The sequence below is a fragment of the Megalops cyprinoides genome, chromosome 1 (assembly GCF_013368585.1).
Source record: "Megalops cyprinoides isolate fMegCyp1 chromosome 1, fMegCyp1.pri, whole genome shotgun sequence".
NCBI lineage: Eukaryota > Metazoa > Chordata > Actinopteri > Elopiformes > Megalopidae > Megalops > Megalops cyprinoides.
This window is the reverse complement of record NC_050583.1, coordinates 39,823,964-39,841,092: the sequence shown is the minus strand read 5'-3', so window position 1 is coordinate 39,841,092 and position 17,129 is coordinate 39,823,964. Positions and strand designations below refer to the sequence as shown.

Sequence of the window (17,129 nt, the reverse complement as noted above, 5' to 3'; positions counted from 1 at the left end):
ATTCGCTTCGTCTGGCTTCACTTCATCCACTTTATCACTGGTGCAATTCGGAAATGTCTGTGGGCTCACTTATTAACAGATGTATTTGCGTGCTCCCAATAAAGTAACTCATCTGAGTTTTTTGTGGTGTAGTGCTTTCCAACAAGGTCTAAGACTGCCCTCTTGTGGTTGAAGTGTATTCTTTTGCTTGTCTGATCTTAACAAAAATGAAGCTGCAGCAGATATTGCATACACCGGAAATGGAAATCTGTCAGTTTCCTTTGTTTCTGTTTGTCCAATTCAATGTTTAATTTGACAAATGACTGACAGCTATATGTCCCACTGCCATTTTTCAACGTGACTGTTTATGATCAACATTCCTTCCTTATTTAGACTAGCACATTTGAACTACAAGTCACGCTTTGGGCATTGCAGTTTAAAATGTCCCCTATATGTGTCCAGAAAGGTAAGCCTGCCGCACAACTTGTGCGGCACAAGGACAACTGAAAATGTTGTGACACAGTTTTGTTTGTGTTATGCAGGGGCAGGCTGACCTCCTCAAACACGCCAAGAATGAGGCACTCGACACCTTACGGCAGATCCACTACGCTGCCCAGTCCTGTGGCCTCAGCAAGAATGGGGCTGCCTCCTCCCCTGAGCCACACCGCGCCCGGGCGGGACTGGACCCTATCCCCGAGAGCGAGACTGGCAGTGACACAGGATCCTGCTGAACTCCTGCAGGACACCAACCCACCCCTCCCAACCCCAACCCCCCCATTCAGGGAGTGTGTCTGTGTGGTGTGGGAGAGGAGTGGGTGTCCGTCAGGCAAGGTGAATGCAGGACAGAACGGCAGGTGGACAAACGCAAGATTTCACAGGAGGAGAGGAAGTGGGACAGGGGTGACGTGGCTTAAGAGAGGATGGCTGTCAGATGTTCTTTTCACCTGGGAGAATAAAGGAGGGACAGCATGGAAAACAGGGAGGGGGAGACAGGAACAGATCCGAAAGGCGACGATAACAAGCAGAGATATGTGAGCTGGGGGGTAAGCAGACAGTAAAAGGGGCATCTGTCAGGAAAAAGAGAGACGCAGAGAAAAGAAGTGGCTCTCTCCCTGCATTCCTGTCAAGGCCCCCTGAATGGAGGAAGTTCTTCCTGTTAGAGCTCCAGCCTGACTCTTTGCACCCCAGCCAGCTCCTGGCAGCCCCCTCCTGTCAGTGCTCCCGCCCCCTAGCTATTGTGTTTTTGTTTTTCCCTGTCCATGTGCTTTTGTTTTCCTTGTGTTCTAGCCCTGCCCCACTCTCCGCCCAGTCTCTGCCCACCCGATCATCTCCTCCTGCCTGCTTACATACCTGCTTCCCATCTTCTCATCAGCCCAGCCCTATATCTACCCTGCTTGTCTCTGTCTTGTTGCCAGTTCGTCCCAGTGTGTTTGTACCTGTCTCATTCCCGCTGTGTTTTCTGCCTGATTGCTGTTCCCCGAATCGACCCTGCCTGCTCTTCGACCTTGCTCCTGCCTGCTGCCGTGCCTTGTTCACCTGATCTTCCTGACTCCCTGGTTTGACCCTGCCTGTCCCCGGCTTTGATTCCTGACTGTGTTTGGACTGCCTGCCTGATTTTTTGGTCACGATTTCTGCCCGGCGTCCTTATAAAGGCATTTGGAATCTGGAGTTCTCGTGGTCCGCGCCTGAGTCCTTGCCTGTGCCCTGACACCTCCCCCCTTTTTTGTCCAACCTCCCCATTTCCTTCAGATCACTTTTTGAGGGCAGGAGTGTGGGCGAGATGGAACTTTACCTCCTTCCCCCTCCCTTGGTCGAGTGTCTCTCACTCTCTTCCTTGGAGTCCACGTCCACCCCATGTGCACATGTTGGGCCCTGGTGCAGCACACACACCCGCATGCCGTGGCCTCAGCCTGGCTCTCAAGGGGGCATTTGCATTATCCCATCTTCCTCCTCCTTTTTACTTTTTACATCATCCTCTCTGTTTCCTGCATTGGCCTTACACTGTACTTGCAGCCCCCTGTATCCAAGTGGAACTAAATTTCAGGTGGTAACAGAGGCTGCTTCCAGCATCTGTCAGAAGACAGATTTGGGCTGTTGCACAACCAGAGGGGTGCTGCAAATGCCCAGCGCTCCTCATGCACATCCTGCCTTCAAAGAGAAGCACCAGGAAACGAGAGCAGAGCGCACTCACTGCGGCACTGCAACCCCTCCCTCCCTCCCTGAAGGGTGGTCCACAGTCATCCCCTCTCCCTCTCTTCCAGCGTACTGGTTTATCACCCTTTTTAACACAGGTAATTGTAAGTGGGGCATTTCATCTCCCCATCCATGAGACCTTTAAAACAGTGTGTGCCTCTGGAGCACATAGTACTGTACATCCATGGCATTTCACCTGGAAAATCTGGTTGGTTGGGATGACATCTGTTGTATGAAATGTTAAAGACACTTGAGACAGAGATATGGAGGGGTTGTGATGTCAGAAGAAGAGTACAAAGATCAAACAGTACACCAAGGCACCTTACCATAGAACTGTGCAACCATTCTGATGACAGATTGTTTCCTGAGAACATCCCTCATAATAATTATTGGTATTATTAGTGCTGATATTGTTGTTGTTTTCTATACAGTGATCTCAGATCTACCAATCAGATTTTGGTGTGGAAGGGGTCTGTGTGTGTGGGAGGGCGGAACTGTTTGAACCAACTGACGCTCCACATCATGAATATATGACCTGATGTCTACTTCTCCTCTCAGCGACTGTGAATCCTGTGTATTCTAGAGATTATGGCCAATTAAACCTGTCTTACATGTCTTGTGGCCTCATTTAATTATTTTTTATATATTGAATTTTATATAAAATGGATGGATGTGTTGTGGGGGTAAACTGTTTCTTCCTTACTATGTTGTAATGTTTCCTTAACTGAAGATTATGTCATAGTTTGTACTCTTGGAATGTTTATATAAGAGAACATTGACTTATGTTCTAAACCCCCTCCACATCCTTTTGATCTTATTCATTCTTTCTATGAATTCAGCTGTGTCGCCATGTCTTAATTTGGCCATTGCAATGCGTTTATTTTCCTCCTCTAAGTGAAAAGAAAGCTTTTCAGAGAAATCTTGGAGGTTCCTTTTCAAATCATTATGCTCAACAAAGCTTTACATCCCCAACTCATTGCTGTACCCTTAGAGCAGTTCCCTTAAACTGCCACCATCAAATTACAATTCTGTTTTGCGTACCTCAAAAACAATAAAACATGTTTGTCAGGTGGGCTGATCTTGCATTTATTCACCATGCAGCCAGCAAAGTTTTTTGAGGAATGATCTCACAACATCTGTCTAAAGAAAGGCTGTGATTTTTATAAGTCAAATGTTCACTTTACTGCATATGAAAAAAAAAAAAAAAAACATTTCAATGCCACTCAAGGGTCTACAAGTGTGAAAATGGTTCCCCAGTCTATATGGATATGAACTACTCGTGGAATTTATTGTGGATTAATTATTTAGCAGTGTCTAAGAATGAAATTGACTTACATAAATATTCCAAGTGTGAAATTAATGGAGACATGTAGAACAAGTAGTCATGAATCTAAGGCCAAAACATGTCAAAAAAATTATAAATCCAAGAATACACATTTTGTGTATTAAACTCAATGTATCAATCCCACCTGGTATGAAAACGCCATTGCACTTAAGCAACACCACCAATTACTGTAAAGGATAACAGAGACAAAAAGGACAAATACTTCCAAAACCTACATACAAACGGTAAGCCAGAATGAAACTGTCCAAATCAATGTTAATAAATGAGAAATTGGAGAAGAGAGTGAGCACTATGTTCAAAAATTAAACAAAACCCTAGCGAATTAAAAACCCTTACTACAGTTAAAGTTACTAAAAAGAATTACGTCTAAATCTCTGAAAAGGAAATTTACAGAAAAAACAACTAGAATGTAATAAGCAGACTTACAGTAGGCTGCTTACAGAAAATGCACATAATGGAATTACACAAGCTTAGATGGAACATTATGTTCATAATAAGTACAAGAAATAATTTAAAGTTGGCCACAGGCCCTTGGGAAATACAAGCCTATTTATGAATGCTTTTGTCCTAATCTAACTGATTACAGCCAGGTGTGTTTCCATGGCATACTGCAAACCAGAAATGTTACCAAACACTAGTTCCAACAGGTAAGATTTTTATACTGGTAATTATTCAGGCTCCTCTTTCCAGTGATTATCAACAGGTGATGCCAAGAGTGTAATCAGTAATCTAATATGTCTGTCCACTGGGCTATTTTTTGATGCATCCCATTTATAGATACGATGAAAAAAAAAAACAGCAAGTAAATAGCAGCAAGAATTTTCTAATCTAATTTCAAAAGGTTATTATTCTGGAGATTTGAATGCCTCTCAGTTTTGGTATTTCACCCTGTGTTGAAAATGAAACCCTTAGGCCTTTGTACTGCACATAACTTCAATGGGACCATGGTTTCCTTGATCAATTAGTGTCGTCTTACCACAAACCCTTACCCTGGAGGTATGCCCTAACAAGACCTGATTCAAACCAGAACAATGGTGCTACATTACTGTGTGTGAAAGTCCTCAACATTAGAGCAGAAATGGCCAGCGACATACTGAAATTAAGACACCGGACACCTCCCTTGTCCCACAGCTCATCAGATGAGCAATGCTAATGATGACTAATCACTCTTGTTTCCAGGTAATGGGCATTATTGATGTTCTTTACCCTTTGGTGTACTGCAAAATGCTGGAAAGATAATGACTTGAATACGTTAAAATAAGAAACGTCAGCCCACTGTCGGTGCTTTTGGAGTGTATATAAGGATTCAGAGTACATGAACAGAGAAGATTTGGAGAAACTCAAGAGGCCAATCAGCTCACCTTGAAAAGAATATGAACTGTGTCTTTTCAAAACTCTGAACTCCAGCAACCAAGATGCAAAGTTTGACTGCAAAGGTATGTCTACAGTATGATCTGAATTTTATGCTTTTACTGAAATGCAGGTTTACTGGACTCTACTGTTGGGATGAAATGAGCAAAACATCATAATGTTCGACTTATATTTGCTCATATTCTTGGTGTCTTTGAAACATCCGAGAAAGGTTTTGAATTTCAAACCTGATTTGTACCTGTTTTTAAGTTTCTAGCGCTGTTCTGTTTCATATGCTGTGTTCTACTATGAATCCTGCCATGAGCTCTCCATCTTACTGGAATGCTGGCAATAAATTGTGATGTCAAGGCAAAGCAGATGTTATGGCACTAAAGAATATTGCTCTTTAAAGTGACATTTTTCTGCATGTGATCCCACTAGTGTAGCAAATAATTGCACCTATTGATCTAAGTCATTTGAATACGTTTTATACTAAGAACCGTGTTATACTCTCAGGAACATTGTGATATGCATTATAACGGAATGAAATCACTCAAGGTCTTGGAACATTTTACAGGTCTGTCTCACTCATACAAACGTGTATAACCCAGTTTGCTGTACTTTTCCATTACTGGCCCAAAAAACCTCAAGTTTAGATCGAAACCGACCAAAACGCTATAGACCAGGCTGCAATGATAGTGTTACTCTTGAATATCATGTTACTCTTTGGTCTGGTTTTATTTTTCAAAGTAACACAATTTCATATCGTGATGCCCAGGCTATGCCAACCTGAAGTCATATATTTGGCTATGTGAAACCAATGACTGACACAAATGAACACGCAGCCAGGATATTTAATGTTAAACGTTTTACTTTATTACATTTACACCTACATTACCCACTTAGCCACTTGCCAATCATTCAAACGATCAAGCTCTCTTCTCCTACTTTTTGAAACAGAGTATTTAAACAGATTACACATTTCACTTGTTGATGGATGACCATTTCAAACCGAACGCGATTGTTCTCGGTGATACTAATGCATGTGTGTATGACTATTTATTTGGACGTTATCTGCAGAAACTTCCGACGTCTCTCTTTCTCGTTTTGCTGCTATACCTGTCTTGCGACGCCGAGGACGTGCTCGTCTGCTGCATGCAGAAGACCTGCCCCTGTCGCCTCTACGACCTTCTTCGCGGCACGGGCAACCACGCAGCAGGTATCCTCACACTCGGTAAGCGCAAGAGTGACGAGCAACGCTACCAAAGCCGCCTCTACCAGCTCCTCCACGCGTCCAGGAACCAGGCTGCGGGAATTCTCACCATGGGAAAGAGAGCGGAGGTCGACGGAGGTCTTGATACACGTTCTAATCTTCCTTTACCACTAAATCAAGTTACCGATTCCGTCTCCAAACGCAGCCTCAAGCGCTGTGGCCGTCCTGCAGCGCCAGAGTCTGAGCAGAAGACCACGAACACCGAATGCTGTGGACCACTTCTAAGATTCTGCCATAATAAAAGTGTTCAACCGTCAGTGAACCACAGATCTGTACACAGCAATAATAAGACTATTTTCTTATCCTGATTCCACCGTGTTGATGCATACCAGAAGCCTGTTGTCTCAGTAGTCAGCTTTGACTGCGGGTACATTTATAAATAACGTCTCGAAACCGTGGAGTAGTAATCCAGGGATTGTGGGTTTAAATCCCAGTTGGTACACTTAAGGTTGCCTTATTGTTCCCGTTGCTCATGTTAATAGCAACTAGGCTACGTGTATAGGCTATAGAATGTAAGATTTGAAGCTGCTTGTCTTGTTACTCACTCTGGTTAAGAATATGCTAAGCAAATAAACTAATTTCAAAAATATTTCTTGTGTCCGTAGCCATTAACTGCCATAATACAGGTTCATCCGGACTTCTCTGTTTAAACTAATTCTCCTGTGAATGCCTTTGTAAATTTTGTTCATCTTCCAAAATAGCCAGCAGATGGCACTGGTAGTATGAATAAACCATGCGCTGGTGGAAGACGACGTCAATACGCAACACGGTATAAAGAAAAGTTGCTTTGTTATGTTTATGCTTTTGCAAATGGAATAGTCAGGAGTAACACAGCAAAACAGATAAGATGCAGTTTTATAGAATAGACATCCACTTAGTGATGCATCAATGCCGTGTTTTGGTATGACAAACTGTTAAAGGATGTAAGATTTGTATAACTATTTTGATTATTGGACTCAGTTTAAGACAAAACCAAATGTGTGCAGATATCCTATTGTTTGAGGTTTTAGGGACCCCTTGTTGCTAATGTTTTAATGTGTGTGAAATTCTGCCTCTGAAAATGGCAATAAAACACAAAAGGAATGGAAAAACTCTGAAAATTGGGTAGGTTTACAGCAGGCAGATGGGATTATTATTATTATTATTATTATTATTATACAGTATTACTATGGTGTTTCCATATAAGAACAAACAAGGCTGAACTTCAAAACCATCACATGCCTGTTGTTGCTTAATATTTTTAAGATCTTCTTGTGAATCGCTGCCACAAATAATTGGCCATTCAATGATGACAACTAGAGGAGTCAGAAAAACTACATACCGGACACTTCAGTGAAAATGTTGTAAAACATCAACATGTAAAGAGTGGCTTTATCGTACCCTACTTACGCTTTTATCAAACAATGAATGTTATGTTGGTCATCAATGTTGAACCATTCTCCTGGAAAGATACACTGTAAAAAACGATTTGATCAATAAGTTATGGTAACGTCTTTCTTTCATTTACTTAACATAATGATTTATGCAATTTCAACTGAATTTTATGAGTTTTCAGTATTCCAACTCAGGTTTTTAAGTCACTTCAATGAAATGTAAATTTCAAGGTGCCAAATGAACTTAACATTTAGCCACTTATGGCTATGTCTAACAGTCCAACTGTGTAAATATTAATGCACGGCGCACAGAGCTTCCCAGCATGCCTTGGGGCAATAGACTGTTGGTTAGCCCACCGTGAACGTGACTGTGTTAGTCTTTGATGTACTTGCCTCCTACCATGTTGGTGCTGAGTGTATTAAAGAAGTGTGATAAAGTTAACCCAAACTTGCTTCATGGCCTTTTGGGTAAGCTAGTGTGTAATATGAATATGTGTTAACTTGACATAAAGTTAGGTAATTTAGATATTGAAGGTAGACTGAACAATGGATGAAATGTTTTCAGCTTTAGAATTCTAGTTGAGAGAAATTGAAAGATTGTGTTGACTTAATTAGAGAATTGTATCGGAACTGATTTGTGATTAAGTTATGTACACTAAAAGATTTAAGTACAACTGAATTAATATCTAGTTTATTTGACTAGAAAAGTGTATTTGTTTTGAATCATTACAAAATTACCTCAGCTTCAACTCTCAAATTCAATCAACTTAAAATTTTAAGGCAGCTCAGACACTAAGTTAAAACAAAAAGCATCTATTACAGTGTATCTGTGTCCATATAACTGCATTATTGACTGTTCCATCAAAAATTATGTTCTACCAAAATCTAAGCAATCCACACATGGCAAGGGCTCTGTGCATGTTTAGTGTATGTAACGCATCCAGAGCCACAGTAAATGTATGTTGATTTTTTTATTAACTGGTGAAAAAGCCTTTGAGTATATATTTTAATTTGGTGGTCCATGTATAACTAATTAAAACTTCAAGAACAATAGCTACATGTATCATTTTATATCTGTTAGGCAAGTTAAAAACCAGTGACTCTACAACATTTTAACAATCTTATTACTTTTAGAAAGTTTTTAACATGATTTATCAAAAGTATCTGGACTTTGCAAGACTTTATAACATTAGTTCCCCAGACACCTATACTTTATCATAATTTGATGCTAATAACCATTTGGCAATGCTTGGATGCGCTCTACACTGTAGAGTGACCATTGCTGCTGGGCTTTTTGGAGACCCACTGGGGGTGGCAATGTCAATGTCAATATCAGTCTCTGACCCCCTATTCCATGAATTACTGCAAGTTAACACTACCACAACACTGACAATGCATATATATTAACTTATTTCATATTTAGCCTATTTGACTCTGGACGGCAGAACAGAAGCAAGTTTGGTGCAAAAGCAGTGTAACTTGTTTGCTTGTGCCTTTTAGGTGTCAAGCTGTTTTGGTGTACTGTCAGTGATAGATTAACATAAGAGCATGGGCAGACAGAGTAATGCAGCCATGTCAGATCATGTATTAAACATCTATGAGATATACAGTGCCAGTCAAAAGTGTCGACACACCTACTCGCAGAAGGGTTTTTCTTTATTTTTACTATTTTTCACATTTTAGAATAATAGTAAAGACATCAAAACTATGACATTACACAGTTGGAATTATGTGGTGACCACAAAAGTGTTAAACAAATCAAATCTTATATTTTAGATTCTTCAAAGTAGCCAAAAATATTTTTTAATATGAACTTTTTTTTTTTGGAAAGACATTCATACATAGGCATCAACTTTACTATTTCCCTCAACTTCACTATCACTTCAAGCATTTAAGCATAAGTCTTTACATCAAATTTTCTTTGAATGTATGTTTCCTATTATCTTAATCAGGTGTGTCCAAGCATTTGACTGCTACTGTATATTGGCGATTGTAAGTACATTTTAGGTATTCATTGTAGGTATCTGTAACAGTTAGCATGCATGGAGCAATTGGACAATATTATCTGAAAATTTTTAAATGTGACAGAAAACTCATATCCATGCAAGCACTCATGCAATTATTTCAGGGGCTGATGAATGTTGGACGGGAATGGTTGTTCTTGCGTACCTGTATGTTGTAGGAACATAGTGAACTGCATGTTTGAACAGAGAGTTGCTTTGTGGTTTTGTCTGTTCAGCTTGAAAAGGGATGAACTCCCCGCACTGTATCCTGTATTTACAAAGGTCATTCTATTCAGGCTGGGAGTCACAAGTGCAAGCTACTGTTGGAACATCCATTCCAAACAACAATGACTTTTTTAGTGTAATAGAATCATGTAGAATTAATAGCACTTTTCAGCAAACAATATGAACAATAATTGGCTTTTGTGTCCTCAGCAAGCACTATGCACTCCACTGCTGATAGCACTAAGGTGTTTTAGCAAACAAATTGCACAAATTTAGTGGAATTGAATGAGGGGCTGTCTTGTAAACTAAAGCAATCAAGGAATGAGCGCTGTAATTGCTGCAATGAATCAATCATGTAGCCTTGGCCATGTACTGAAGGGAAATAAATGAGATGTCAATGCCTGGAATATAGGAAAATAATAACCTGAATTCCAACCACAGGTTGGCTGTAAATACAACCATGCATGCATGCATTACTATAGAAAATGTTATGTCACAAACCAGTGCCTACAACCCCTAGACAACAGTGAGAAGAGTGTGAAAACAGTGAGTGGCAACATGGCACTGGCTCACCCAATGGTGTGTTTACCCTGACATCATTGCCGTAAGCTGCTTCCTGCTTTTTTCCCTGCATTTTACCACTGTGAGTTGCAGTACAAATGAGGGCAAGGTGGCTGTTTCATTGCAGTATCTCCTTTCAGTGGTAATGTAAAAACCCCACATGCAAGCCATGTTCGTGAGCTGTATGATGGCACAGCATCAGCTTCAGTCGATGCAGCAACAGAAAGGGTGAAGGTGAGTTTTATTACCCAATACCAGTATACCTGCACATTACCTTTTTTGATGTTCCGCTCTATATATAACAGTACACATCAACTGGACACAAAGTTGTACTGGTGAGTTATACAGAGACATGGAGTTTTATATCCTTGACACTGTTGTGGATCCATGAGAGATGATTCCATTTTATGAGTGAAAATATGGTACAGCTTACTAGAAAGGTTCACCATAAAAGTAAGCCTCTCTGAAATGACACTATAATAACTGAATTCTGCTCAAGTAGTGCTTTAGCATTGGTCTGTCTTTGGCAACCGTGTCACTGGTGAGACTTTACATGAGCCAGATTAGAAAGAAAACTGGTACAAGCCATCAAGGGAAAGGAGAAAGGAAAACAGCATCAGATGTCTGAGCTGAACAGATGCTGATGACTTTGTAGCTCAGCCTGTGTAACATCAGCTGTCCTCATGTACAATCTCACACTGTGTGAATGGCTTGCTGGGTGCATGTGTATGCAGGTGGCATAATGATGGCCAAAGATACAAATGGCACAACAATGAATGAATGAATATGTGCACTTTTGTGTCCTTTATTGTGAGGGTGATCAAGGCCTACTGTAAGTGACAGTCTCATTTTCAACATGGTCTCATCAGGGAATCTCTCCAGAAGGGAGTATATAGGAATTTATTTATATATTATTTGGTTGGGTCCTGGCAATCCTTTTCAATTATTTAATTTTAAATTATGTCCTGCACTTCTGCACTGCACTGTGCTGGATCTGGGGTAGTATTTTTAGCAACGTCCCATTTCTGATTAGATTTGACATCGCCTGTTCTATTCTCGTTCCTTTCTGTGATTAGACAAACACTGATGAAAAGATAGGCGCTAAATTTAACAAGATTGGAAAACGAATTACTACCAAGCACAATTAATGACTTATAACCATATACTGACTCTAGGCACCACATTATTTACATCTTTTGGCAACAAAGCAATTATTTACATGCTCTATAGTGTCTTTGTTGTAAAAGTTTGTGTGACATTTGTGCTTTAGTCATTCTAATAGACTATAAAAATGGGAAAATAACTGACATGGAAGGAGAGGGGGAATATTTCACCCCACCCCTCATTTCTGGCTACTTGCATCACTCCCTTCAGCCGCCCCTTACCCCGTCCCCTACCTGGTAACCATAGTGCCTCCCTCCCACGGGGGTGTAACCCCTCCCGACAGCATCTGTTGAGGGCAGAAAACAACAGTCATGCAGGCTGGGGTTTCACTGCCAAAGTCAAATAATCTTGAAGCCCATAGTTTCAGTAACAGGCTAAATCCTTCCATTTGACTCCGGTGTACCACATTCCAAAAGGAGGAGTCCTAAAGGGAGAACATAAAGAAAGGATCTCTGTGGGGCCTTGTAGGAGAATGTGGATGCTATCAGCTAAGGATAATACTCTTATTCAGAACTGTGTAATCTGTATAATCTTGTATCATAGTATAAACTACTGAATGGCTCTCTGTAGGTACAAATTCCTGGCAGTGTTCTGTTTTTTTTCTACATGATGCTCTGTTTTTGTCATGCAGGACATGATTGGTCCAATGAATGAGCTGCCACCAGAAGATTCAGAGATAGTGTCAGTTCAAGAACTGAAATTTTAATGGAATATTTCCAGTTCCAAGCAGATAATCTTGGGAAAGTAATACTAAATTTGCATAGAAAGGCACACAATTTAACATTAAACTTGCACTTGTCTTCAATACAAGATGCTGTATCATTACTTCATTGTTTGCTTATATTATTTACGTGGTGGCAAAGGGCATTAAGGAAAGGGGTACCTTGTGATCTTTACAAAAGGGAAATAAATGTATATTTAATTTTTTACAACAGAGTAGCCATGGTGCATGCCCCCCATATTCACTGCTGGCTAGTGCTGAAAACTGATTGGATTTCTATGTTCACACAAGATCAAGATGGACAGTATTTTAAATATAGAATGTGTTGCAAGGTTTGGATTGACTGTAATCAGTGGACAGATATGCTATGAAAGATTGATCAATTGGTCATCACAGCAAGCCAGAGCAGGTGCCTGATAATGCCGGTGCAACATCACACACACAGACAAACAGAGGAATAGGCTGCAACTGCTGTTGCCTAGCGAGGTGCAGTCTATATTTATCCAATCCAAAAGAGATGCAAGGCCGTTCCTGCAGCTCCCCTGGCATGCTAGTCTGATCCAGAGAGGGGACATGGCCTCTATAGGAGATCAATCACTTCTCACCATGGTGGCTTCTCACAGCGGAGGAAGAGAGGAGGGGGTCAGGCTAAAAGCCCAATTTGCGAAAAGGAAGCTCAAGCTGACAGGAGGAATAAAGAGAGTTGAATGTTCTTTATTTGCCAGAGGTGGGATAACAAATCCACAAATGTGCAGGATCACATAGCTGTATCATACCACTGTATCAAGTCTATACGGTGGTATGAAAATATATTGGGGGTCAGTGGGAAAAGCTTTTTATGCAGATTTCGTACAACGTGGGTTGTGTCTCTGCATTTACGACGCTGCAGTCAGTATTACTGAGGTGTCTCTTTCTAATGGGAGGTTGATGGACTTGTAATGCTTGTGTATTAATTGTTGTGAGCCGTAAACCCTTGTTATTCCCTTTGCCCTTTCATCAAATTAGATTTCCATCCCTTGAATGCCTGAATCTAAAAATGAAGCCTTCTCAATGAAACCATGGGGAAACAGGAAGGATCCTCTGAGATGAAGATATCAAATATCTGAAATGTGAATTTCCAGACACCAGATATAAAGCTGTGTTGTATCCTGGATGCATACATCTGCTAGGCAAACAAATAATGATGAAAGATAAGGAGAAAATCATTCCCATGGTTCCCCTCTTGACCTCTGTGCCTTTAATACTGGTGAGGGGTGGTTACTGATGAGATCCTAAAGGCATCCCACATGTCCTTGGGATTAATCAGCACACAGCTGTCCAGCAAATCTGCTTTATCAAGTCAGTTGACAGTAAGCGTGGAAGTGACTTGTGAATGATGCTCCAGATTTCTTAATGGCCATGGAGCTGCAGGTTCCATTCAGAACAGAATAGCAAGTGTGCTCGCTGGGGGGGTCAGACTTCAGGTTCTTTGCCTGGATCCAACTCATCAAATGTGGTCCCCCAAACGATTTTACAAATGACAAGATAATCCAAAACTAATGACATGCTTCTGTATTAAAGTACAATAAGACATGTTCTAGTTGTGATTTTGTGGCTTGTATTTCCAGCCTCTGTTGATTCGTATTTTGATTGTTAAAGAAGAGCATAATCTTAACCATTTTCTGATAATGCTAAATATTATCACTATTGTCTCACCATTTATGTGCCTCTTTTGATTTTGCATGTTGACTCATCCAATTGCAAAAAGCCATTGAGAGTAAGTCATAATTGGCTTGGTAGTGGAACAGGAGTTTTAACACTACCTACTGTATATTATACGCATTAGCCTTGGCAGATATCCTGTTCCAAACACTTCTGTCCTCAGTTAGTCAACCTCTGGTCAGTCCTCATTTCCAGCACACAGCTTTTTGCCAAAACCAAAAATAAATTCATAATTACAATAATGATACTCTGTGGACAGAACTGGTGATTTTGCTATTCACACAATTTATGAAAAAGCACAGATTTTGGATACTGTGTTAGTGTATATCAAATAGCAACAGTATTTGTGGAGTACATTCTTGGAACCAGTGACTGTGCTGAGATGCAGGTCCGTGCATCAAGTTGGTTGGAGGACCATGATTACGGAGGATGTTTATTTCCTGGCTGGTGAAGCGTAATGTTCTACAGTGGAAATGTTGGTGGCTGGATGTGAAAAAGGGTGGATGTGTTTGTCTCTGCTGGTGAGCGGAAAACACAGGGACCAAGTCCCGGTAGAAATGCCTGGAGCAGATTATTCAATACTCAGTGTCACTCTTCCTGTGGTACAAAAAGCCTGCTAGGGGTGCCAGCCAGTCAAGGAAATGAGCTGTGTTTCAGGAAGGACCGCCTCAACCTCTGCTTCCATACCTGCTAAGCGAGTGCAGGTGTGAGGTGTATATGACATATATTTTCCATGCTGTCTTCTTGGAGCGAGGTGTTGTGATTGGCCCATCACATCAGTTCTGCTGTATTCTGGAAGTTGAAGCCTGTTAGACAGTATCATTGTTGTGATAGAAAAGTATTCTTTATTTTAGCGTTTTCCATCACAGAGCTGCCAGTCTCAGCACCCGTTTTGCATCGGAAGATGTTCTCTTTCTTCAGCTCCAGAGTCGCTAGGGACAGTTCGTCAGAGGCAGCGGGGAAGAACGGACCCTCAGAAAACCAAAATCGTGAAACCACTTAAATTCTGACAAGAGCTGCCGGTCCCGAACCACAGTCAACAAACTCTCCAAGCTGTTCATTTAAATCCATAGAAATGAGCTGAGGCAGATGAGGACAGACTCTTTCTCTATGAAGCCAAACAGACACATCATTCATCTTGTTTTTTTATTTTCCATATAAGAACACTCAGGAATGCTTTGTCCTGCACAGCATGATGTGTCCGACTTTCCTCTGGTAAAATGGCAAATAGATTCAGCACGAAGAAACAGTGTGACAGGACAGACATGAATTGCAGGTCTTATGCAAGGTGCTCAGTGTTTTTAGGGAGAGTTTCATTGACTCCTTATTGATAGATTGTGCTTTCCTGGCTTCTCTAGGGTAGCGCATGCCTATCTGTGTGTATGTGTATGCGCGCGTGTGTGTGTGTGCGTGTGTGTGTGTGTGTGTGTGTGTGTGTGTGTGTGTGTTTGTTAGCGTGCAGGTGTGTGTGTGTGTTTGTGTGTGTGTATAAAGAGTTTTGACTGTGTTTTTCCTGTGGCTGTGTTTTGGCTGTACGCTAAAAAAGGTGATATAGTTTCAATCACTTATAAACCAACCATAAAATTCAAATGTCTGCCATGTTTATAATTTGCACACAGTTGATGTAGTGCTTTAAAAAATTAATCAGTTGAAACCTCCAGTTGTAGGATGATGCATTTCCACTGAATCTCAGGAGCAGTGGGCTCTGCCATGCACTGTTCCTGAAAATATCTCGGAGATAACGGCAAGGAGGCTGATAAGGTCCTTTATCATCGCTCTCTGAGGAGCCTGTGGTTAGCCATTGTCATTTTTCACTCGTCCCCTCTGGGAGGATGTCATTAGAGGATGGTAGAGAGAGCTGTGTGACTGAGAGCACTGTGGGGGTGGCGAGGGAACGCTCAGTGCTCATTTGCCCCAAAATGCCATCATAAGGATACAGATGCCGTCAATGCATGACGACAGATTATATGAAATTAAGTCTGTGGTGGAAATGAAGGGGTTAACCACTAACCTGCAACAGCAATATAGGATTGAACACCAGAGTGTGCTTTAATCAGAGATAACTGCAACACATTGTCTGAGACACCTCAAACTAGCCACTGTCTGCTGTGGTGGTCTCCCCTTTGTTTTAACTATAGTAATCATGGTGGCACTGACTTGAGCCGGCAATAAAAATGACAGGCGAACTTAAGGAACAGCCAGCCATGCTTCAGCGTGCTGAAGCCCCTGCAGCAAAAGAGTGAAACTTATGATGGTGAATGACAAACAGCGTCGGCATGGTTTTTTCTGTGGAAAAATCTGTTCCAGCAGCCTGGGACAAAGACCCTCAGCATGGATGTCCGTCGCTGAGCGCCATCTGTTGAAGTGACCTTCGTGGCACAGTGTGGATGCTTTTTTCTGTCCCCCATCCCCACTCAGAGCAAGAGGAAGTGACAGGGCTACCCCTCCAACTCTCCTGAGATCCTCCCTGTCATTTCCTCCCTCTTTTCTCACAGGGCCTGTAGCAGAAGATCTGTCATGTAGGCGAACTCCTCTAATGGCTGCACCCTCTCTCCCATGAGGCGTACATCCCCTGCCTCTGAGTGCGGGGGCTGCCCCTATCGGCACAACGGTCAGCTCAGATCACATCTGATATGCCTGAGTTTGGATGCCAAGGGACGGCAAGATGGTGGACTTCCTCATTCGGAGCGAGCACTCCCAGTTGGGGTGCTCTCCTGGCTTTGTTTAGGGGGTGAGGGGGATATAGGGTCAAGGGGCATACGACGCTGGCCTGACTTACCCTGGCAGACTGGACGACTCCAGTTACACAGTGGGACGCCCTGTGCAATCTATTTAATTACAGCTAGGGCTCCGTTACACGCAGGAGCAGACGCGTGTGGGGGGAAAGGGCCATCAATAATGGATCTGTCCCTTTACCGTTGACAAAAGGAGATGGACGCGTAACAAGGAGGCAGTATAATGAGACCCATTAAAAATTGATTATAGTGAATGGCCTGCAGGGGTTGGAGACAGATCCGACTTGTCAAGGAGCATGATGCTCGCTCTCTTTTTCTCTCTCGCTTCCTCTGCCTCTCCCTCCCTCATTGCCCCTCAGTCTCTCCTTCCCTTCTTTTTTTTTTGTTCTTCCTCTCCCTCTCAGGTTAGAGGAAACCATGGATTTGTGTGGTGACTGTGAGCATCTCCATGCTACAAAGACTGCAGAGTACCGTGTCCACTGTTAAACAGGAATATCTACCTTGTG

General features: G+C 41.8%; 1 protein-coding gene across 1 annotated transcript in view; it reads left to right on the top strand.

Annotated features, from left to right (window-relative positions):
• Window positions 1-1,255, top strand: part of si:ch211-210g13.5 (inactive phospholipase C-like protein 2) — a 68,031-nt gene extending 66,776 nt beyond the window's left edge. The window contains exon 6 of the mRNA XM_036541399.1: window positions 522-1,255. Coding sequence (XP_036397292.1) covers window positions 522-710 — 189 coding nt within the window. The 3' untranslated portion in view covers window positions 711-1,255. The remainder of the gene's footprint in view (window positions 1-521) is intronic.
• The last annotated feature ends 15,874 nt before the right edge of the window (window positions 1,256-17,129 follow it).